Source organism: Theobroma cacao, chromosome 3, assembly GCF_053813885.1.
Source record: "Theobroma cacao isolate CCN51 chromosome 3, ASM5381388v1, whole genome shotgun sequence".
Lineage (NCBI taxonomy): Eukaryota > Viridiplantae > Streptophyta > Magnoliopsida > Malvales > Malvaceae > Theobroma > Theobroma cacao.
Genome location: NC_142641.1, coordinates 4916740 through 4940686, shown reverse-complemented (window position 1 = coordinate 4940686; position 23947 = coordinate 4916740). Strand labels below are relative to the sequence as shown.

General features: G+C 32.0%; 1 protein-coding gene and 1 pseudogene across 27 annotated transcripts in view; both read right to left on the bottom strand.

Moving 5' to 3' along the window:
- Positions 1–23647, bottom strand: part of LOC18604289 (LIM domain-containing protein WLIM2b-like) — a 77562-nt gene extending 53915 nt beyond the window's left edge. The window contains exons 1-12 of one of the 27 annotated variants that reach the window (XM_088805017.1): positions 23338–23647; positions 23088–23124; positions 22766–22803; positions 22393–22480; positions 22223–22253; positions 21494–21727; positions 20949–21048; positions 20818–20855; positions 20675–20718; positions 20215–20332; positions 19999–20121; positions 19464–19676 (exon numbers count right to left, since the gene is read on the bottom strand). In XM_088805017.1, the coding sequence (XP_088661143.1) occupies positions 20698–20718; positions 20818–20855; positions 20949–21048; positions 21494–21628 (294 nt within the window). In that variant the 5' untranslated portion in view covers positions 21629–21727; positions 22223–22253; positions 22393–22480; ... (1 more) ...; positions 23088–23124; positions 23338–23647 and the 3' untranslated portion in view covers positions 19464–19676; positions 19999–20121; positions 20215–20332; positions 20675–20697. Of the gene's footprint in view, positions 1–19463; positions 19677–19998; positions 20122–20214; positions 20333–20674; positions 20856–20948; positions 21728–22222; positions 22254–22392; positions 22481–22765; positions 22804–23087; positions 23125–23337 lie in introns of those variants that run through there. The other 26 variants (XM_088805019.1, XM_088805018.1, XM_088805020.1 and 23 more) reach the window with 26 other exon arrangements.
- Positions 5725–17828, bottom strand: LOC18594948 (5'-3' exoribonuclease 3-like; annotated as a pseudogene).
- Positions 23648–23947: the final 300 nt, after the last annotated feature.

Sequence of the window (23947 nt, the reverse complement as noted above, 5' to 3'; positions counted from 1 at the left end):
GATTGGTTGAGTCTTATAGTCGACTATTGTAGTTCATTTCTATATTCTCCAAAAATTATTAAAGTCCAATTCACCTCCTCTTGAACATTCTTGTCATTTTGTTATTAAGCTAACATTTCTAAGATCACCTTGGTTTTTGTACAAAATATAAAGTTGAGGTATATGGAATGACAATTAAAGTTGTAATGATAATGCAATATGGACTCGAAGTTCTCCTTTTCATTTACCTATTATCTTAAATAAGATCTATATTTTATCATTATTGTCTTCATTTTAACTACATTTTTATTAGTTTATGAGCTTTATTTTGTATTGATTATTTGAATTGAGAAATCTTAAGATATACAATTAAAATCTTCCCATCCATCCATCTTTTTGGTAGGGTTTTAATTAAATCCTTCACCAAGGAAACATAACCCAAGATTGTGACTTTTCGAATCCCATGCCAAAATTCCATCTTCGGCTCAATCCAAATAATGTACTATTTTTTATGTATTAAAATTTTATGGTATACATTGTCTATTTTTCTAAAAAAAAATGTTCTAATTTTCTACCTTTTGAGCTAATAACATTTAATCTATCTATTTTGTCATTATATATATTATTTTATAATTAATTTTTTCAAAACTTGTTATCATGCTATTTAATAGCTAAGATGACTAACGAAATAAAATGATAATAATTTTAATAAAACATGCCTAACTACATCATATAACCCAAAAGCATAAAATATAAAAGGGCCCAAATAACAATAAAGTTTTCTTCTCTTTTTTTTGAGAAAAGCTCATACCTTTCTTGGGTAACTAGACATCTGATCCAAGCCTAAGAAGGCATAAGCAGGCTCTGAAGGCAATCCTTAGATAGGCCTAAGATAATGACGGGCCGAAGAACCACAACCCAATTCCTTGCTCAACGCCTAAACGGCACCATTGAACAGCTTTGGTAACTCTCCCCAAACTACGTCTTTTAGCTTCCAAGCCCAAACAATAAATTCTTTCTTTCCTCCCCTTTACCCTATTTTCCTTCTTTCTTTCTTCTTCTACACCAATGACGCCTTCTCTCAAACCCTAACCGAACCCTAGCTTTCCCAAACCTCAAATATTACTCCAATTTCCTCCATTCCTCGAAGCCAAAATAACCTTTTTCTATTCAAACGATTGCATCAAATCCCAAATCCTAAGTCATCCTAATCTGAGAACCCCTGAAACTCAAAAACTAAAAAACTCCCCCGTTTAAAGCCTCCCAAGCCACTTTTCATACAAACAATGGTGTACGTTGGGGGTTATTTGAACCCTGTATCCTGAAAATTTTTGGGGCCCATGAGGTTGAATAAGTATGGTGTAACGATGTGAGAGAAAGTCACCATAAAAGTTTAAGTTAATTCCATCGTTAATCACAAAGTTTCTTTAAGTTAATTCCATCGTTTATCACAGAGTTTCTTTAAGTTAATTCCATCGTTGACTAAAATACAAAAGAAATCCAAGTAAAAAGCACCCAAAACTTACCTATGTCAAATTCTCAAACCACTAACTATCATCAAGAAAAAAATAAAAAAGAAAGAGAAAATGAATGAAAACGAACAACTTAAATATATCTTACAAATCAATAAAAGAAAGATCAACAACCCTAAGCAATACTATAGCACTGGAGCATTTGGCTCATTGTGGTTGATGCATAATTCTCCTGTTTAAAAAATAGAGTTTGAATCCCCTACTCAAATTAAAAAAAAAAAAACCCTAAGCAACACTATCTTGATATTTATTTTTCCTAGACAACCCTAATTTGCAATCAAAATCCTTTATTAGTATTACAAGAAACCCTAATCAAAACTTAAACTATATAAATCACAAATCACGTTCAAAATAAAAAGAAAATGAGAAAAGAAATATAGTGAGCACCTGAATTAGAATCATAGACTTTAAGACCAGTTGCTTACATAATAAAAACTCCATTAAGCATTTGTTCAAAACTCTCAAAATTCAAATTTCATAAAAATTTAAAAAATAACAAATAAAAATAACATAAAATCAAAAGAGTTGAGAAAATCACTGAGAATTTCTTTAGATCCATTCTAATAGAGAATTTTCTTAGTAACCAAATGAGAAAAGTCAATAAAAAAAGAAAAAGAGAATGGATGAATTGAGAAAAAAGGAAAAAAGAGATGTACTTGTGTTAGAAAAATATGAAAACATATGATGAGAAATGAAGAGATATAGTCCATTTGAGGAATTGGAGAGAGAGGGAGGTATAAACTAAGAGATTTTTTTAGAAAGAAGCATTGAACGTAACAGGTAAAGGGTTTTTGTTTTTTATAAGCTGTTTCATGGACCATTGCTTTCTTTTATTTTGTGGGCTTCTCTCCTTTTAATTTGTTATTTGTGATTACATTTGAAATAGTGTAAGTAAATAGAAATGTATTAATGCAATATCGTGAATTTAGTTACATTAGAATAAATGCAACTAAAATTATGCGAAAAAATGTTGTAGTGATAAAAAATATCAAAAAGCCATAAATATTGGGATTGTGAATCAAACACGTATGGTGCAGATAAATATGGGGAAAAGGAACACCAGGGGAGAGAACCTGTGCCAACTCGCCTCGAAGCACAAAAAGATATAAATATATTTTATTAGGTTTGGGTGACCTGCCATGGCAAAGGTCGGGTTGGACAAAGATAGATCAGGACTCAGCCCTCCGAAAATAACGCCCCTCTGCCCCCCATATCTTACACATCCATTCGACTTAACAAAACACGTTATCCCACATCGCTATTCACGGACAAAAATATTAGTGTAAAACAAATCATCTAACAGAAAATTCTGTTCGGAGATTAGTGTTTTCCAATAGTCCAAGGACAGTGTTGTCTATTAACTGTAACGAGCCATCCATAATCTATGTTAAAGAAGCCTCAATATGGCAGAACTTAAATGACTGGATCCATAATGGTACGTTTGGTTGGCGAAATAGACAGGAATGGAATAGAATAGTTATTATGTGGGAATAGAATGAGGTGAGAATATAATAAAATGGTTATTACTTAGTTTGGTATGACAAAGAGAATAGAACAAGAATAATTATTATGACTTATTGTAGTGTTTGATTGGTAACAATAATTTTGGAATAAGAAAGGAATAGAAAATAAAAAGACAAAAACACCATTTATTATTTATGTGACATTTTATTTTTATTAGATTTTTTAAATATTAATAATCTAGAATTTAATTAAAATATTAATAATAAATCATTTAAATATTAACATTTATTTAATTTAAATATTATTATGATTAATTTTTATTTTATTTTATTTTTAAAATATTAATAATTGATAATTTATTTAAAATATTAATAATTGATAATTTCAATATTAATATTTATTTACATTTTAAAATATTACTATTTTATTTAATTTAAATATTATGATGATCAATTATTTTATTTTATTTTATTTTTGAAAATTAATAATTGATTATTTATTTAAAATATTAATAATAGATAATTTAAATACTAATATTTTATTTTATTTAAATTTTATTATGATTAATTTTTATTTTATTTTTTAAATATTAATAATTGGTAATTTATTTAAATATTAATAATTGATGATTTAATTATTAATATTGTTTATCTAATTTAAATGATATTATGTTTATTTATTTTTAATTTATTTTGTTTTTAAATAGGAATAATTTATAATTTATTTTATTAATAATTGATATTTTAAATATTAATATTTTATTTATAATTTAATATTAATATTTTATTAAAAGTTGGAATCAAGTGAGAGAAAGAGGAGAGAGAGAAAAATAATATTTTATACTAATAAAGTTGTAAATTTTCAAACTTGTAAGGGGTATTTTTGTCTTTATTAATTTTTGAATTTATTCCTCAACCATGGAATAGCTAATACCATGGGGGAGGGTGGTATTAGCTATTCCTTCGTTTTGAAGGATTTTGAAGAATAGCCATTCCATAAGAATGGCTATTCCTTGGATCATTTTTCAACCAAACAAAGGAACAAAAATTCCTTGGGAATAAAGGGGGAATGGCTTAGCCATTCCCCCAACCAAACATGCTATAAGGAGCTTAATGTGTCATAGTGGACCCTTTCTAATAAACTTGAGAAAGATTTCCAACCTCTCAGAATAAAATAGTTTCGAAGAACGTATCCCATTTTCAGTACACTACTAAGTGAAAAAGGCATGTACAATAGAAGCAGAAACATAGAACCACTGGTGCCCCATTGGTGCCTCATCATAGCGGCTGAGTTAATCAACTTTTATTGGAGATCAAAGACGGAAGAAGAATAAAGATTAAAATTTTTTAAAATTAATATGTGAGTTTAATTAACAATCAAAAGATTTATTATAAACAATAGTTTTATATAATATGTAAATTAAAAGGAAACAAATTTACAATAGTTTTTTAGGAAAGTTGTGCTCGGTGATATTTCCTAAATTCAAATTTATGAATTATTAATTCTATATTGAAAAGGCTAGCAATGTCTTTCTCAATAAAAATAATTAATTATCTACAAGAAACTTTTCATCTATTTGTTCCGGAGTCTTGTTTTCACAATTCTCAATACTGAAAAGGCTCTCTCTGTAATTGATGTATAATTTTCACAATGATGGTGAGTGATCCTTGTCCTTCTTTATCCAAGTTCACAAGTTATAAATCTCTTTTGAAAATTGAAGTGTGTTTTAATGATGAATTACAAAAAAGAGCGTAAAGTAAAAATAAAAAAATATTAAAGAGAAGAGAAAGAGAAAAAAAAAAGAGAGAAAAAGAGGTGTGAAGAAACTTAAAAATTAAAGTAAAATTGAGTAGGACATGTAAAGTCGATTTATTATTATTTTTTTATATTAGTTATTAAATAAAAAATTATTTTAAAAAAGTTATTAAAAATATATATATAATAAATAAAAAATTTTAAAAATTTTGAGAGACAAAAACACTAGCCCCGCCTCTGCCCCATCCAATACACAATACACCCACAAATTTCATTCCACCGTAGTTCAACTCAACACATGGCAAAAATATTCAAAAAAGTGTTTCAAACAAATTAAAGACCAAAACAAATGTCACAAATATTAATGTCGGATACATCATAAAATTACTGCGTTAAGCAATCATTAACACTACATGGGCAATAAGCCTAGATTCAAGTTAAGAGGAAGATATCGAGCATACCACATTTTACTTTTGGATACCATAAATGTTTTACAATTTTACACTCAGAACACAACCTCAAACATTGGCATGTACACATACAGCTCACACTTTACACATTGACTGGTTTACACATTGGCATAACCAAACAACTTTGCATCACTCAGCAGACGTATTAACACAGACAAAGAAGCTGATCCTCAACTCAAAGTACAGAATAAATAACCTGGCATTTGTCGATACACTAAGCTCCCAGCTGACAGCATTACACTTTTCACACGTGGGCACGCAATTTATTTTAATAACTTCTTACCCAGAACACAAAGAAACTTTATGGGTGGATCAAATGCCATCATTGTTGCGTGCAAAAATTTTACAAATTCCTCTTGGAATAGAAAAATGTAATGTTTAATGTAATGTTGTTATAGATAGACGTTCTCAAATAGGAAATAGACATCATCTCTTACTTTTTCTAGAAAGAAACCCTAGCCACTCGGAACAATTATTATACAGCAATTCAAACATCAACACCTAACAGCAGTAAAATGGATCATTCAGTGGCTATTCTCAACTGGTGGAGCTAGTGGCCTCCTATGGCGTTGCCTGTCTAATGCAACATATGAGTTTCCTCTTTGTTGTTGGATGCCACCATGTTGTTGATTGCCCCTGCGTAGCTGGCTCCCTCTTTGGTGATAACCTCCCCTCTGGTTATGCATTTGGTTACCTCTTTGTTGCTGATGGTCATGCCCACTATGAAGACCCCGGTTAACTCCACCTTGTTGATGTAGGCCATACCCTCCAGAAACATTCTGGTTGGCCTGCGGACCCATTCCACCACCCCACTCCTGATGACTACCAGTTCCAGGTGCTTGGTACATCCGATTGCCATCATAACCACCTGGACGAGAAGGATAGAGACCAATCTCCATTGACAGTTGTGTTGTAGGCCTGGGCATGTGCCTTGATCCACCGTTCTGATGATCTCTCGGAGGGTAATGAAAATTATTGGCAGCTGCTTGGTTATTTATTTGGTACTGATGAGGAGAACCATAGGGTTCATTGTAGCCATGGGCAAGGTGAGGACGCAAAGGAGAAGTTTGAGATATGGGGTAACCTGCACTGAAGTAATCTAGTCCAGGAGGAGCCCTTATATGTTGTCCCTGGTTATGAAACCCATAATTTACATGGGAATTACTGGTGGGACACAGGGAGCAGCGGCATATGACGGTGGTGGAGCCTGCATATCATTATTGAAACCATTACAATCGACCTTCATCTGTAAGCTATTAGCAATGAATCTGTGTGATGCCTCCCCAAGCTTACGGCCAGAAATGGCTCCCGGAGTGTTATGCCTTTCCATCAACTGAAGAACTTGCGCATGTGATCTCCCATTTTCCCAAGCTCTCCTCCCCGAATCTTCATGCCATAACACAGGTTCGGTTTTCAAATCACTGAATTGCACAATCTTAGGAGGGAATATAACTGCAGCTAAGGGACGCGTGATATGTTTTTGAGCTTTTGGAAGTCTATATATACAGCTTATAACTTCATTGGCCAATATATCTTCTGTGTACTTGATTGGAGATCTGAATATAGGAGGGTGAGTATATCCGGTAGAAGGCGAAATGTAACCATTCATCCTATCACTCAAGTCAGGTTTGACTTCCTTCTTGAATTCAATTCGTTCCTTTTCTGTCAATTGTCTACAACGATTGTCAAGAGAAAAGATTTGTTCCGAGAGACGGTGTGATGCTGCCACAAAAAGCATGTCACACATTACACTGTCTTCTTACTCCCTCAAAGTATGTTCTATTTTTGCAACCTCTGCAAGAAGACGTTCTTCATCAATAAAAGGCAATTTCGCAATACCCTGCCATGAATACCGCTTCCCATTCATGTCAATTTCAAAATCAGTTGGATAAAAATCGATAATGGGTGAATTTGGATCAGACATCAATTTCCTATACTGCTCAGGAAGTGCATGGGCACTTGCAGCAGGAAAAACCCCTAATAACTGATTGAATGGTTTGAAGGGGGAGCCCAACACAAACTGAATATCTAGCTGACCAAGATCCTTTAGATCAGATGCAAAGGGTGCATAATGATAAGGATAAAACCACCACCAAGAACAAACCCCTTCATAGTAATAGTGCATGACCCAACATAGACCTTCCGTGTACCTCAAAACAACATCTTTTCGTATTGCTTCCATTTCCTCTGGAGTATTTGCTGAAAACTTTTCTACATAATATCTTTCTTTCCACCCTGGTTCTCCCAGTTTAATCTTGTCTTCCTCTTGATTTTCAGAGTTAAAAATATCAGATTTGTCACGGATCAACTCCTTAAGTTTTGCTTTCAACTCTTCTTTGTACTCATGTACATTAAAGTGCATACTATCCTCTGCTTCGACAATAGCAGCACCGATAGTGGTGCTTGAAGATAAACGTCTCATTTTATACGGCTGACCAAGAGACTCCATTTTTGGCTGAAAGGGTGCAAGCGAAGGGCCTAAGGCAAGACGGGAACCATTAAATCTAGCAACAGGAAGCAGAGAATCAGGCTCTGATACATCTCTTTTAGCTTGTGCTTTTTCACGCTTGATTCTTTCTGCTTGACGCTGATGCAATCGTGCTCTTTTCTGGAATATTTTGTCTTGATAGGATCCCACAGCCTGAATAAAATGCTCTACTCTGGTCAAATTTGGCTTGCTTCCATCGGTCAAATAACCACCCAGTGACCTCAATTCCTGTTGGGATGAGCCCTGCAGCCAATTGGGATTAGTTGAAGCTTGATTCCAATCATGCAACCGTATCATTCATGTTGAATGATTAAAGGTTTTTCTTCATCAATAAAACATTAATTATAATGAGTTATAAGTCTAATTGGATGAAGTCCATGAGATTAATATGTCTTGCAAGAAAACTGTAATGCGTTGCAGTTATGAGATTCCTATGCATCAAAGCATAATCTCAAAATGTTCCTGGTCAATGTATCATTGAGACTGGACATTAATAATGCTTAGAGACTAGTATATTCTATGTTCCTTACTTTAGAAGTAAGTAATCAATCTCATAGATTGAAGTATAGAGATACTTGGAACTAGAATATAGGTGCTTGTCTAGAAGAGCAAGTTCATTGAACATGACTCACCATGAGAAGTGCATTTGGTAATACATTGTAGTGTCTATGCAACATTTCTCATGTGTCAGTTGTGTAAATACTCCCTAGACTTGAGACACTAGGTTGTCTTATATGTGGAGTGCTATGTTTTGATTTAATCCCTATGGGTGCCTAACCAAGGATGCTAAAATAGGATGCTTTTGGGTATAGTATGAAGCATGTGAAGCCAAATGAGTGATCAAGATAAAAATCATCACCTCAAGTGTTTTAGAGGACATATCCTATTAGTTCTTGGTTAACATTAGCTTATTGAAGTCCTTGGCCACGGCGACATGGAGATTATGAAAAAGGTTTCATAGATCTCTATAAAGCTAATGCTATAATTGCAGGAACAAATATGGAGGTCAATAAGAGTACACACTATACCAAGCTCTTATCATCTCCGAGAAATATGATGAGGGAATGAATTACACTGATAGACTGTACACTAAAAGGTTGTCAAAGAACCCTTTGACTCTCCCAACAATTGAGTGGCCATGATGCATTACTAGATGCCAATCTTGGTCTATGGAATTGATTATAAACTAATTAATTGAAATTTATATTAATCAATTAAGTCATTAATCAATTCCGTTGTCAACATGTTAGGAACCTAATAGGTCACACACAATGATTGCATTTGAATTAAATTGGGAGAGTGACGATTTAAGTTAGACTTAAATCACATGCTAGGTAATTAACTTCTATAAACTTAATTAAAAGAGTTTAATTAAGTTTTTGGCATAAATATAAATAGTTATAACTATAAGGCCTTGATTGCAAAATATAAAAAAATTAATTTTGATTTTAATTTTCAAGGACTTAATTAAAAGAGTTTAATTAAGTAATAGGCCCAATATTAAATGTGTTATAATATTGAGGGCTTAATTGCAAAATTGAAGTTATTTTAACGTAACTATATAAGTCACCTTTTAACTATTATTCCATATGAGAGTTTTTCACAATTGAACAAAACGTAGTTTTTGTCAAAAAAAGAAAAACATTTTTTTTCTTTGTCACCGCTCCCTTTGTGTGAAAGAGAAAATTACTTATAAAGCAATTTTCGACAAAGGTTCGGCTAAGATTGTGAAAAAGAAGAAAAGGACAATTGTTGTCCTTTTTGCTAGCACAAAGTATATATAAAATCTCCTTCCTTTGTTGAGGGTTCAAGTGCAATCGTGTGTACTACCATTGGAGACCAAGCACTTGATTGGCTAGGGTTTTGGCTCCTTGTGGTGTTCGCGGAATTGCTTCGAAAAGTGTCATCGTTATTAGGAAATTACATGGTAAGGTAATTTTCTAAACAATAATTTATTTTGTGTTTTTATGTGTTAAATATCATCAAGGTGATCTATGGGTGAAGGCATGTTTTGTTGTTTAATTATAAAGTTTTTAATTTTCTTTCGCTGCGTATTTTGAGCATGCCATCCATAGCCAAACCCATCAGTGGTATCAGAGCCTTCCTTGGATCGATTTTAACACATGTTTATCTCTATTGTTGTTAATGCCTTGTTTAAATGGAATATGAGGTGTTCAGGTTTTGTTCTACACAAATTAGTAAGTTTTAAAATTTTACAATTTGTTCTAGTTATTTTGATTTCTAAATAGATTTTAATTTTAAATTTTAAAATTTATTTGTCATAATATTAGTCCCATTTTAATGTCAAAATATTGAAGATTAACAAGTGCATGAGATGCACAAATTAATTTAACAAATAAAGATTTGATCTCATGACATTATGGTGTGATTTAAATGGTAGAATTCGATTCTGTCCAGCCACGGTATTGGTCCATTTTCAGCCATAAAAGTGAGGTTTAAGTGCTTCATAAAATGCAGAAAAATTAAAATATCAATACACATTGGAAATGTTCCAAGATGGGTGATTATGTTTGGCTAATGGTGGAGGTAAAGTTACCAAAACGTGGCTAAAACAGTTGCTGTTTGCAACAAAGATGGTCATAGTTTTGTTTGACTTGGCAACCAATAAAGGCCTAAATTTGTGCAATTAGTTGCACCAATTGGCTGAGGATTTTTTTTTTATGAAAAGGTTCCACAAATTATCCAAATTGTTGCCAAGAATTTTAAGGATTTAAATCCCTAGAATTAAACCTTCATAAAACTGAGTTGGTGGAGTCAAAACTGTTGTTGCCTCTATAGTAGCAAGCCACGGTTTTAAATTTTTTTGACAGCTAAAAACGTTTCCTAAAATCCTGGAAAATTACTATGGAATTTTTCCATAAGTTTTCTATCAAGGAAAATTGAATTGGGAATTAAATTCCCGATTTTATGCCACCAAATAGCTTCAAAAGAAAGACAAAACCGAAACTGCCTCTACAGATAAAGGTCACGGTTTTGAATTTTTTTTGACAACCAAAAACACCTCCTAAAATCCTGAAAATTTATTCTGGAATAGTTACTTGAGTTATATATCAGGATAAATTTTATTAGGAATTAAATTCCTAAGTTTTAGTCACAAAGAATTTCAAAAGGTCTCAAAAACCAATTCTGCCTCATAAAGGTCACAGTTTTTGAATTTTTTGAATGGCCAAATCACATCCTAAAATCCTGAAAATTTATTCTGGAATAGTTCCATGAGTTATCTATCAGGATACATTTTATTGGAATTAAATTCCTAAAGATATAGCACCATAATGCCAACTAATTAGAACATATCTGCTACTGTCTGCAGCAGGACATTGTCTTGGTTAAGACATAGAATTTGTCAAAATTTACACCAATAAATGATCAATTAAATTAGTTAATTGGCGGAGGATAAGTTATGGAATTGGTTCCATAATTATTCTGATTTTTTGAAACATTTAATTTAAGGAATATGATTCCTAAAATTAAGCATGTCAAAGATGATACATTAACATCCACAAATAAAGAAATGCGATTTCTAAAATTATGGAAGTTAAAATATCTTCATTAGCCAATTAAATATTTATGGAATATGTTATGTAAAGATTGATAATTTATTTCATAAATTATGGAATGTGATTCCTTAATTTAAGGGTGTCAAAATTTAAATAATTTAAGACTACATTAATTTAGGAATTAGATTCCTAGGAGTAATGGGAGTCTTAATATTTATAGACAAATTTTATTTTGAATTGACTTCTTACAAGAAGATAATTCTAATTTGACATTAAATTTAAAGATTAAATTGTCTAAGTTATTTCCTAATAAGATTAGGTAATAATAGACATTCAATCTTTAATTAAATGAGATTAATAATAGGTTGTGTAAAATGTTTACGAGCACAGATTAAAACTGTGTTAATTTGTAATTTGTAATAAAAATTTAATTCTAATCCTAAGAAGATTAGGAATGGATAAATTACTAATTTTGATTAGTAATACTTACCATATATGAAAGAAGTTTCCATATATATAGAATTAAATGGTTACCCGAAAATTTGAAATTGGCAAAATTCAAATGTTGAAAATTGCCAATATCAAATGCCTCATATGATTAACAATTTGAATGAGACATGTCATTAAATTTTATTCATATTGATGAATATATGTGGATGATTATGGACTTAGGCCCAATATGATTATGCTATGGTTGAATGTATATTTTTGGTATTTTTGAAATAGGGCTTGCACGTCCTACTTTATCTCTTTATCTCAGTTTGTAAAATTCTTTCCTTATCTTACTCCTCTCGAATGTAACTCAAGGTTTCTACATTCAAATGTAATTAGAATTAGGGTACATTAGGAATTGAATTTTAGAAAAATTGATGATGGAGATCCAAGGAGCCAAGAAGGACAAGGAGATTAGGGTACAAGCAAATTTTGAAGATTCTTATATGTAATCCCCTAAGTTTGACCAAGCTAGTTTCCTTTAATGGCTCAAGAAAATTAATATAGTTAAAGTCCATAATCATCCAAAGTAGTTTGCATGTGATAGATTTATTTTATGCAATTTAATAAATGCTATGCCATGCAAAGTAGTATGCATGTGATAGATTTATTTTATGCGATTTAATAAATGCTATGCATGCAAAGATGAGACCCTGATAAAGGCAAAAACAAAATCTTTCATTATATATTGAGTCACATGCCGTGCATGAGCAAGTTGCCTTCCACCATATAGCAAGATAACCTGGCTGCTCTTTTAATCAGAGACTTGTTGAGCACACTCAAGGTCACACTTTTACACAAGTATGTTTGAGCTATTGGTGAGTCTTACTCAACTAGTTTCATAAAATCCGGATGCTTGGAAACTTGATTATTATGAAACTAGAGGCAAAGGCTAAGCAAAATATATATGATATGTTTAGGCAATGTGTTGTCGCCTAGCTAATCTAGGAGTTGTATAAAGATACAATTGGTAAGCTCAGTTACCTACCTAATCCACCGATCATGGTTTGTTGAGCACACTCAAAGCCATGACTTGATGGATGGGATCCTAGCTCACTAATAGAATCCTAGTAGAGATCTCTCAAGGTGATATGGAAGGTTATCATCTTGCAGAAAATAGTGGGAGAACTATTTAAAATTTTAAAACCTTGTTTTAAATAGTTTATGCATGATATTTACGTATTACTTTATTTTATCTATTTAGACATAATTTATATACATGGCTAATAATATGTCACTATGGTGCATCTTGGATGCAAATCAAACTCACTAGACCAAACCCTTTTTAAAGGTACCAGGACTTGAGAAATGTTCTCAAGTGAAAGGTTGTTTGTTCCATAATCTCTACCAAATACAATTCATAATTAGGAGTGTGCTTCCATGAGATGGAATTTATATTGCCTTAATTATGAATTAGGAAGACAACCATGATAATGGCACTAATTGGGAAATGTTCTCAAACATCTATATGGTAAATATGGACAAAGGAGGGACTAAAAAAAAAAATTTCCTTGACAAAGTTAAAGAAGAGGAAGCTTATAGAAGCCTCTACTTTGCCAAAGTTTATGATTAAGTTAGAAGTTACCACTGTTGTATTAACATCATAAGTATTCGATACTAGATGTTGAATGCATTTAAGTAATGACATAAAGCGCAAAACAGTAGTAGTAAGTCAATGCTCAATATAAATGTCAAGAAAATTGATTGCATATGATCTCAATTATGGCATTTTTATCTTGGTCATTAAAGTAAGAATTAGAGTATGAAGATACTTAGATCCTTTTGATTGGGAATCATAAAGGAGCTAGTAATTCTTATATGACCAAATCAATTTTCATGCAAAAGTGAATGACTTGGTATGTTCAAAAGGTCTTTTACATATAGATGTATACGAACCATTGAACATAAAATGTTATGGAAAATGTTCATAATTCATTAAGTTTACACAAGACCAAATTGAGATTTTGTCTTGTATACTTAAAGAAATAAAATTTGAAACCTTGAAATGTTCAGAGAACTCAAATAGAAGATCATACGAGCTATATAGTATGAAGTACTCTTATTAAGATATGATCTTAGTAAAGATTACTCTTACTTATTAATTAATCATTCAAAAGATGAATGTAGATACATGTGAAATGGAACTTTCTTATGAACAGAATATAGAGATGTTTGTTCAAAGAAGAAAGCAAACTCATATAGTGATATGATTTGGTCCATATCTCTCCAAGTTATATGTAGCCAATTATATTATTCCAAACCGATATGATTCCAAGCATACATTGAGTGTATGTATGTACCATCACGAAAAATTCGAAAGAGTTTGATTATTACTCTCACAAAGGATCTTGGATTTATTTGGAGTATGAAGACACTAAAAAAGGAGTTTTTTAGTTATTAAATGGTTACATTGGAATCTAACTCTTAAGATTTTGCATAGAGATGCATAATCATATGTATGAGAACTCCATAGATTTAGTAAGATACATTGAAGATGTATTATTCATATGAGATGAACTACTAAATATGTTTTTCGTTGGAGTCATACACTTTGTTCTATTATATGGGATCCAAAGGGTTGGATTTAATAATATGTACAAGTGTATTTATCTCATAGACAAAACGAGGTTAGTGGGAGTGAATACAATTCTTTGGTGATACAATTATATGGGATGCAATGTGTATAAAAAGAAAGTGCCAAAATTTAAAAGGGGCGGATGGTACAATGAAAAGTGACAAATGCATATGATGCATACAACATAGTTTAGTTGGAATGGTTCCAAAGAAAGAAAGAGGACTATGAACATGTATATAATTAAAGTCATATACATCCTATTAAAAGGGCTCTAATAGAAAAATACTTAGATCGTTAGTCCATGGAACTAATAAAAGGTTTTGAACATTGTTAAAGTAACAATGGAGCCATACAAGTAGAACCTAGGTCTTATTGGATCTAGATATAGTAATATGACATGATGTGATGCATGGACATCATGATGATAGATAAAAGTAATTAACCATTAACCACATTGAAGGGTACAAGCGAGTCTACATGTAGACACGATTGCTAGATGGATTGAATCCACATACGATGAGGTAGCAATTGGCTTTGTGCTAGTGGGAGATGTTAGGATGAGCCCTGCAACCAATTGGGATTGGTTGAGGCTTGATTCCAATCATGCAACAATATCATTTATGTTGAATGATTAGAGGTTTTTCTTCATCAATAAAACATTAATTATAATGAGTTATAAGTCTAATTGGATGAAGTCCATGAGATTAATATACCTTGCAAGGAAACTGTAATGCGTTGCAGTTATGAGATTCCTATGCATCAAAGCATAATCTCAATGTATCATTGAGACTGGACATTAATGATGCTTAGAGACTGGTATATTCTATGTTCCTTACTTTAGAAGTAAGCAATTGATCTCATAAATTGAAGTATAGAGATACTTGGAACTAGAATATAGGTGCTTGCCTAGGAGAGCAAGTTCACTAAACATGACCTGCCATGAGAAGTGTATTTGGTAATACACTCTAGTGTCTATGCAACATTTCTCATGTGTCAGTTGTGTAAATACTTCCTAGACTTGAGACATCAGGTTGTCTTATGTGTGGAGTGCTATGCTTTGATTTCATCCCTATGAGTGCCTAACCAAGGATGCCAAAACAGGATGCTTTTGGGTGAAACATGTGAAGGCAAATGAGTGATCAAGATAGGAATCATCACCTCAAGTGTTTTAGAGGACATATCCTATCAGTTCTTGGTTAACATTAGCTTATTGAAGTCCTTGGCCACGGCGACATGGAGATTATGAAAAAGGTTTCATAACTCTCTATAAAGCTAATGTTATAATTGCAGGAACAAATATGGAGGTCAATAAGAGTAGATACTGTACCAAGCTCTTATCATCTCTGAGATATATGATGAGGGAATATGTTACACTGATACTCTGTACACTGAAAGGTTGCCAAAGAACCCTTTGACTTTCCTAACAATTGGGTGGCCATGATGCATTGCTAGATGCCAATCTTGGTCTATGGAATTGATTATAAACTAATTGATTGAAATTTATATTAATGAATTAAGTCATTAATCAATTCTATTGCTAACATGTTGGGAACTTAATGGGTCACACACAATGATTGCATTTGAGTTAAATTGGGAGAGTGACGATTTAAGTTAGACTTAAATCACATGCTAGGTAATTAACTTCTATAAACTTAATTAAAAGAGTTTAATTAAGTTTTTGGCATAAATTTAAATAGTTATAACTATAAGGCCTTGATTGCAAAATATAAAGGAAATTAATTTTGATTTTAATTTTTAAGGACTTAATTAAAAGAGTTTAATTAAGTAATAGGCCCAATATTAAATGTGTTATAATATTGAGGGCTTAATTGCAAAATTGAAGTTATTTTAACGTAACTATATAAGTCACCTTTTAACTATTTTTTCATATGAGAGTTTTTCACAATTGAACAAAACGTAGTTTTTGTCAGAAAAAGAAAAACGTTTTCTTTCTTTGCCACCACTCCTTTGATGTGAAAGAGAAAATTGCTTATGAAGCAATTTTCGAGAAAGGTTCGGCTAAGAGTATGAAAAAGAAGAAAAGGACAATTGTTGTCCTCTTTGCTAGCACAAAGTATAGTTAAAAACTCCTTCCTTTGTTGAGGGTTCAAGTGCAATCTTGTGTACTACAATTGGAGGCCAAACACTTGATTGGCTAGGGTTTTTGCTCCTTGTCGTGTTTGCGGGATTGCTTCGAAAAGTGCTATCGCGATTACGAAATTACATGGTAAGGTACCTTTCTAAACAATAATTTATTTTGTACTTTTATGTGTTAATATCACCAAGGTGATCCATGGGTGGAAGCATGTTTTGTTGTTTAGTTCTAAAGTTTTTAATTTTCTTTCTGCTGTGTATTTTGAGCATGCCATACATAACCAAACCCATCAATTCCTTCTTGTATACTGCCATTAACAAGTTGATTGCACCTTCACGAATCTCTAGTGTAGGCATATGAGGTAAGAAATCGTTGCCAATAAAGAAGCACATGAATATAAAATTATCCACAACGCGTTCCAAGTCAATTTGAAAAGGAAGGTTGGGGATTCTCATCTTATATTCCAGATACTCCCTAAGTGTCCATATGTTTAGATACTGGTAACGCTTTTTGGCCACAGCTTTTCCATCACCTTTCTCATCAAACTCTCCAGCTGTCCGCTTTGCCTTTCCTTCACAATCTGCCGCTACATGGCCATTCTGACCACACAGGAAGCATTTATCTCGTCCAGGGGTGAGGACCACCTCTCGGAGCATTGAAAAGTGAACTTCATGAGTGGCTGAGGCCAACATAATTAAATCAGCATCCAAACCATACAGGCAGTGGTGTGTGTTTGGATTAAAACCAGGAAGGCTCCTTTGGAGCCGAATATATGACATAATTTTATGTTCGCCTTCACCGGGAACATTTGCATCAGATAGAATAACCTTGATAGTTTTCCATCCAGGGTCATAATTTAATCTAAGGTGGATATAGTACTGCAAAGCAATTGACAAAACAGCCATAAATAGAGTCCCAGGTGTAATCACATTTGAATCAAAAAGTTGTGATTCCTCTCAAGGAGGAAACCTTCTGCCCTCCCTCTCAAACTCCTCTCGTAGCCTTGCTTCTTCAGCTGCCGCCTCTGCAGCATCTTTCGCAGCTCTAAATCGCCTAGATCGCTGTTGATTCATCTTGGCCCGAGGGGCAACACCATCAATAGCCATATATAAAAGCTTTCTAGGACGGACCATAACAAACAATCTATCAATGTAATCAAACATGCACTGGAATACTTCATCAAAAGTTTTCGGCGAAGGTCTGTCTTCAGGGTGCAAACAAGGATGGATGATACCGTTCATGTCCAGATAAAGATTATCGAATTCTAGTTTGTTGGGGTTCGGTTTACTCGTATCAACTGGAATCGAGACGCCGTCGATAACCACCGGCTCTTCCTCGATAACGTCCATTACAACCAGCGGATACTTCTCCGCTAACCATCTGTAGAACGCTGGCTCTCCCATTGCCAATCGAATTCCAATCTCTCGCTGATCTCTAATAAAATCGAACACAGATGACCAAAACCCTAACCCTCAAATCAAGAAAAATATGAGAAAGAGGGAAATGTCGGTTATATATGTATACAAATAATTCTTTTATATTAATAAATATGATAGGATAGCTTGTAAGGAAAGGAATAAAATAAAGTATAATTTTAGTTGGCCCCAAAGGGAATGCCTAAATCGTGATTGAATTGGATTACATCTTTTCATTTAAAATTTAAATTTAATTATACTAATAATTATAATCTAAACTATAATATATATATATATATATATAAATGTAGTTGAGGAGGTACGAAAGTTTTGTGAAGACAACATATCCTTATTAGTAATGAAACATTATGATAGAGTAAAACTTTAACTAAATTATTTTTCAAATAAGTCAAAATATAATTGAAAAAATATTGAATCACCATTTTTTTGTGTTATCAATGTTAATTTTATTAAATAGAAAGTAAGGGATTTGAAACATTTTTTCAAGATTAAAATACCTTTACATAATTAATTTTAGGGTCAACTATTTATAAGACATAATAAGAGTTTTATTCTATCTTAGTTTTTTTTATGATTAAAATTTTTTCAATTTATTTTAAATAGAGTTTTTATTAGAATATAAGAAGATACTTCTGCAAATATTTGAATGAGGAGGTTTTAAAATATTTAAAATACTAAAGTCAAAACTTTAAAAATTTGATTAAAAAATGTCAAACTCATATATTATGAAAGGGGTAATTTCTTTTCAACATTTCCTAAATTTTTTTCGATGCCTTATCCAAAAAAAGTTATTTGATGATTTTAAAGGTTAATTTCTTTTCTATAATACAAGAACTATATGCTTTATCTATCCTACAACTATTATGTTTATTTACTTTTGTGATAAAATGATTTTAATAACTTTGACTTTAATTTTTTAAAATATTTTATCAAATTAAAATTCAAATAAATATATTTGGATACCACTTTTATTCAAATTTTGAAAGAGTAACTTGAAGAATTTTGACTAAAAAAAAGTCAAACTCAAACAAAGCATTAATATATATGAGAGAGAGAGAGAGAGAGATTGAGATTTTAAGATAAATTTAAAATATTCAATTATTAGTGATTAAGATTGTATATCAATTAGCAAAGGAAATTTTATTATGAACATTTGAGCAAAAGTTCTCTTTTAGGCTTGAGCATTGAGCAACTTGATGGCTGGTGTTGGACTACCATGGAGGTGCACAGGTGGTAGGCTACCCCCTCTTTGAGCATGGAGGAGGAAAGTTCCTTCACAGCCTCATTGCACATAAGCCAAAGAGAATGATTTTCTTATACATAGACATATTTGAAAGAATAAAAAGTTACAAAGACTCAAATCAAATTAAAAAGTACACATCCATTACAACATTTTTGACCTTTGGTTGCAAAAAAAATTACAGTCATAGGTGAAAAATATGCAACCTTAACCAATGTATGGAAAAGTATGGCTGCACTTGTTTATGGGATCCAACAGCAAAATTAAAGTGCAGCTGTATGTTATATGACTGCAATCTTAAATCATATGGTAGCATATAAAATGTGCAGCTAACAAGTATAAAATAGAGACATATAACCTTTTAATATGTGATAGAAAGACATGCTCACAAATCATAAAATCAAATTATAGAACTAATGCCTCAAAAATCAAATGCTTTAAAAATCATTTTCAAAGGTCATTACAACATTTAAAATGTCTAAAAATCAATCTTTACAATCATTTTCCTCAACTAATTTTAGTCATCTCTCTTTTTCTCTCTTTTTCTCTCCAATTCCTCTCTATACATATTTGTTTGTCCATTCTCCAACCTAACAAACCTAGCTGACATTGCAGTTCCCAGCCTTCCTTACCTATAAAGATTAAGTTGCAAGATAAAATTCATTTGCAAGTAGTTCATATAATAGGTAATATTTTTCTAAAAAGCATAATTATATTAATCCATCACCAATGGATGCCATGGCAAGTTTTTTTGTCTTATTAGCCTAATACTTTAATGGCATAAAAATTGGTGTTGTAACAAAGCTGTACAATTACAATAAAATCTCTATGAAGTGGCTAAGTTCAACAAGGACAAGATGGAAAAGAAGACTGAAAACAATAGGAGCCAAAAGCAAGGTAATAAAGAAATGCTTCTGTCACAAAAAAAAAAAAATCAGAGCCAAGCCAACAAACCTCAAGACCTTGTTGCATTTCGCTAATAGAAACTGCCACCAGAAGCTTAAAAAAGAGACCTCTAAGATTACGAGTCATCAAAAACAAGGAAGTTCCCAGTAGAGAACAATACATCAGAAAATCCTGATAGGGATCCAACAGAGAAAAATTCCAATGATAATGCTAGAACAAAATCACCTTCAAAGCAATTACATAAATTAACATAAAATGACTTACAGAATTCATCAATAGTAGCATTTGGAATCAATTATTCCAAGTATCTTGTTAGGCTCATTTGTTCGAAGTTGTGCCTTTATTCTTCCAAGAGAAGTTGAGGAACATTAACTTCCACCATCTAAGAAAAGTAAAAATGATATCACAATTCATAAATCTTAAATTATATTACAAATTAGAACCTTAAAATGATAAAAACTCTTAAAGTGACAAGCAAAGGGCTATTTTTCAATTCGGCCAGTTCTTCATGAATCAAATAAAATTAACCTAAAGGATGGGTCAATTAATACCAAACCAAACAATGATATAAAGATAGGTAAGCACTCATGTCCTAATACTTAACTATTAACTTTCTGTATTAATAAAAAATAAAATAAATTACTAACAAAATAACTTACAAGTTAACAACATCATAAATAAAAAATACTTGGTATAATGGAAGAAAAGGGGAAAGATATTATACTTGGTATTATCAGAGATGAAGCATTAGCAAATGCAAAATGCCTGCTGAGATATAATTTCATCAAATATCCTCATCTAATAACAACTTTTAGCTCTTTATGTAATCAAACATCAAACACATTTGGTGTTGCAGGGGATATTTACCAGCTCGGAAGTTAACTTTTCAGCTGACTCTACAGCTGCTAACAATAAAATTAATGACAAATTAAACCAACAAAACAAAACTATCAAAAAGTCAAATAAAAACTTTTATCCAGTAAGAGAAAAATAAATACGTGATTGAAAATTCTTGTTGAAGTTACCCATCTCCTTGAAGAGTTGCTCAAAATGAGGCTTGCAATAAAGAACACCTTTCATCGAGGCGTAATTACCCAACTGGAAACATAAGACATGCTACTAAGTTAGAAGCAGAAACTTCATTACATAAATCAACAAAGTTGGTTAACCAAATCTATCGTGTGAGCAACACTCGTTCACAAAGCCTACAACAATTTCAATTTTCTACAACAAAAAATCACCCGAAATTTTCTTTCTTAAGGAAAAAAATGAATAATAAAAAAAACCAGCAATAAGATGACAATAGTGTCCAAGTTACTCCTTAGTATATTTTTTGATTACACATTCTAACAAAGATCTACTAAATTAACCAGCAAACAAAATAAAATGCTTAATGACCTTAGTGTAAAAGCAATAAATGGCAACATAATTTGATATCCCATTTGCTGTAAACCAAATCAATGTACAAAACAAGCATGCAACTATATTTGCAACTACATCAACAAAAGAGCAGAAAATGATTGAAAGCAATTAAAAACATTACCTTTAGAGTCGCTTTGCAATGACTACATTTGAAGCAAGACTTATGGTAAGAAAGCCCATCTGCTGACAAAAGTTCCATAGGATAGACAGTCTTCTCACAAGCCTTGCATTTCTGCTGGGTACCAATAAAAGACATGGCTAGAATATGCTTTAGATCTAACCGTACTGTTCTTTATCTAATTCGACAGATCAGCTTTAATCCAATTTCCTACCTTATATTTGCCAATATTTATTGCTAAAAAATGTTAAAACAAACAACCAAAAACAGAATTCATAATCAGATTATGTCAAATTCAACAAAACCAGCCCTATAGCTTTGAACTTTGAATCAATTAATTCATCCTCAATTTTGGTCTTAAGAAAACATAAATGCCAATCCATAGAGCCAGTATTTGCAACCTAAACTCAAGCAAAGCCAAACTTTTTATAATCTTTTTTTCCTTTTTAGAGTAAAGGCAACACAGAACAAAACATAAACTCAGAATCTTTTACAAACTTTTATCCTCATTTCCCTTTCCTAGGATCCTCAGAACCCAATCTGGGACTTCAAAAAGAAAAACCCAACAAGGCAAAACAAATCTACCATGCAAAACCCAGTTACCTGATCTAATCTAAAAAACTTACAGCAAAGGAAAAACACCCAAAAAGAATGACCAAATGATAATGATAGCTATGAACAAAAACTGGGTTAAAGATTGAAACTTGAAAAAAGCAATAACAAAACATGTACCTTCATAGAAGAAGAAGAAAAAGACCCGGATCTGTGAAATAAGATGGAAATGAAAGGTAAAGAGTTAAAGGGTCTTTTAGGGATTTAATGTTAAAAGCTTACTAATTATAAGCTGACTTGACTTGAGGTTAGTAAGAGTAGAGCTTGAGCAAATTCTCTTTACATCATACCTACTTTTGTCAAAATTGGTTACAGCACTTGTCCCCCTAAACTTAATTGCAGCAATATCATAAGCTTCAGCTGCTTCTTCTTGTCTGCCTATAATGTAGAATATAAGTTATATTATTGCATATCACAGTTAGGATTCTTTGGGAATTAACAACTTAACTACATTAAATTTTATAAACAAAAAGTGAAGGACAAAATTATAATCCAGCTGCCAATTTCATCAAAGCATGTCTTTAAATTACCTAGCTGAGCAGTATAAAGGCGATTGTAATGAAGATAAACACTATCATAGAGCTTATAACACAGTTTCTTTAAGTAAATTCCATCATCGACTAAATTACAAAAGAAATCGAAGGAAAAAGCATTGAAACTTACCTATGTCAGATTCTCAAGCAACCAAAGTCATCTTACTCCTAGAATCAAAGACACAAAATAAAAACATTAATTGCAATCAAGTAGAAAATAAAAGAAAGAGAAAATTAATGAAAACGAAAATCCAATTTAAAAATATCTCACAAATCAATAAAAGAAAGACCAACAACCTTAAGCAACCCTATATTAATATCTAAATTTCCTAAGCAACCTTAATTTGCGATCCAAAAACTTAATTAGTGTTATAGGAAACCCTAATCTAAACTTGAACTACATAAATCATGCTTAAAATAAAGGAAAATCAGAGGAGAAATAGAGTGAGTACCTGAATGAGAATTAGAGAATTGAATATGAACACTTGCCTGAACACAATAAAAAACTCTATTCAATATTTGTTTAAAATTCTCAACTATCAAATTTCAAATAAATTTGAAAAAATAACGAACAAAAATAACATAAAATCAAAAGAGTTGAGAAAATCCTTGAGGATTTCTTTAGATTTGTGTAAACCAATAGTGTTCTTAGTAGCCAAAGAAAGAAAAAAAGTATTGATGAATCGACAAAAAGAGATTTACCTGTCTTAGAAAAATTGAGTGTAGATCAAATAATTTGTACGGAGCAGAGCACCTGGGAATTGAAATGGGCAGGCTCCAATATAGGAACAAGTCTAGGACTACGCATGTGACACAAATCCATTTGAGTTGGTTGGCATCATCAACTCTTCATTTGTTTGGCATTTTTTGGAATCATGAAAAGAGAAAGCAGTAAGGCAGAGCTAAAGGGATTTTTCAAGAATATAGTCTATTTGACCATGTAAAGGGCAAGGGGCTTTTGTTTGTTTTTTGTTAGGCTGTTGGCTGCTTTTATTTTGTGGGCTTTTCTCTTCTTAATTTTTTTATGGGATTACACTTTAAAGAGTGTAATTAAATGAAATGTATCAAGAGTAATATGATGAATTTAGTTACATAAGAAAAAGTGCATCTAAAATTTTGCAGTAAAAGGGTAAAAATGTTGTAGTGATCATAGATACCAATTTCTTTGTTTGAGTGCTTTATTAGTGGGTAAAAGAGATTGGCTTGTATAACTCGAAGATATATGCAAATATATAGCCAGAATTATTATAAACAAGTTTTTGACACGATAAACATTGGGAGTGAAGCCTTTTCAAGCATGACCAACTTCATG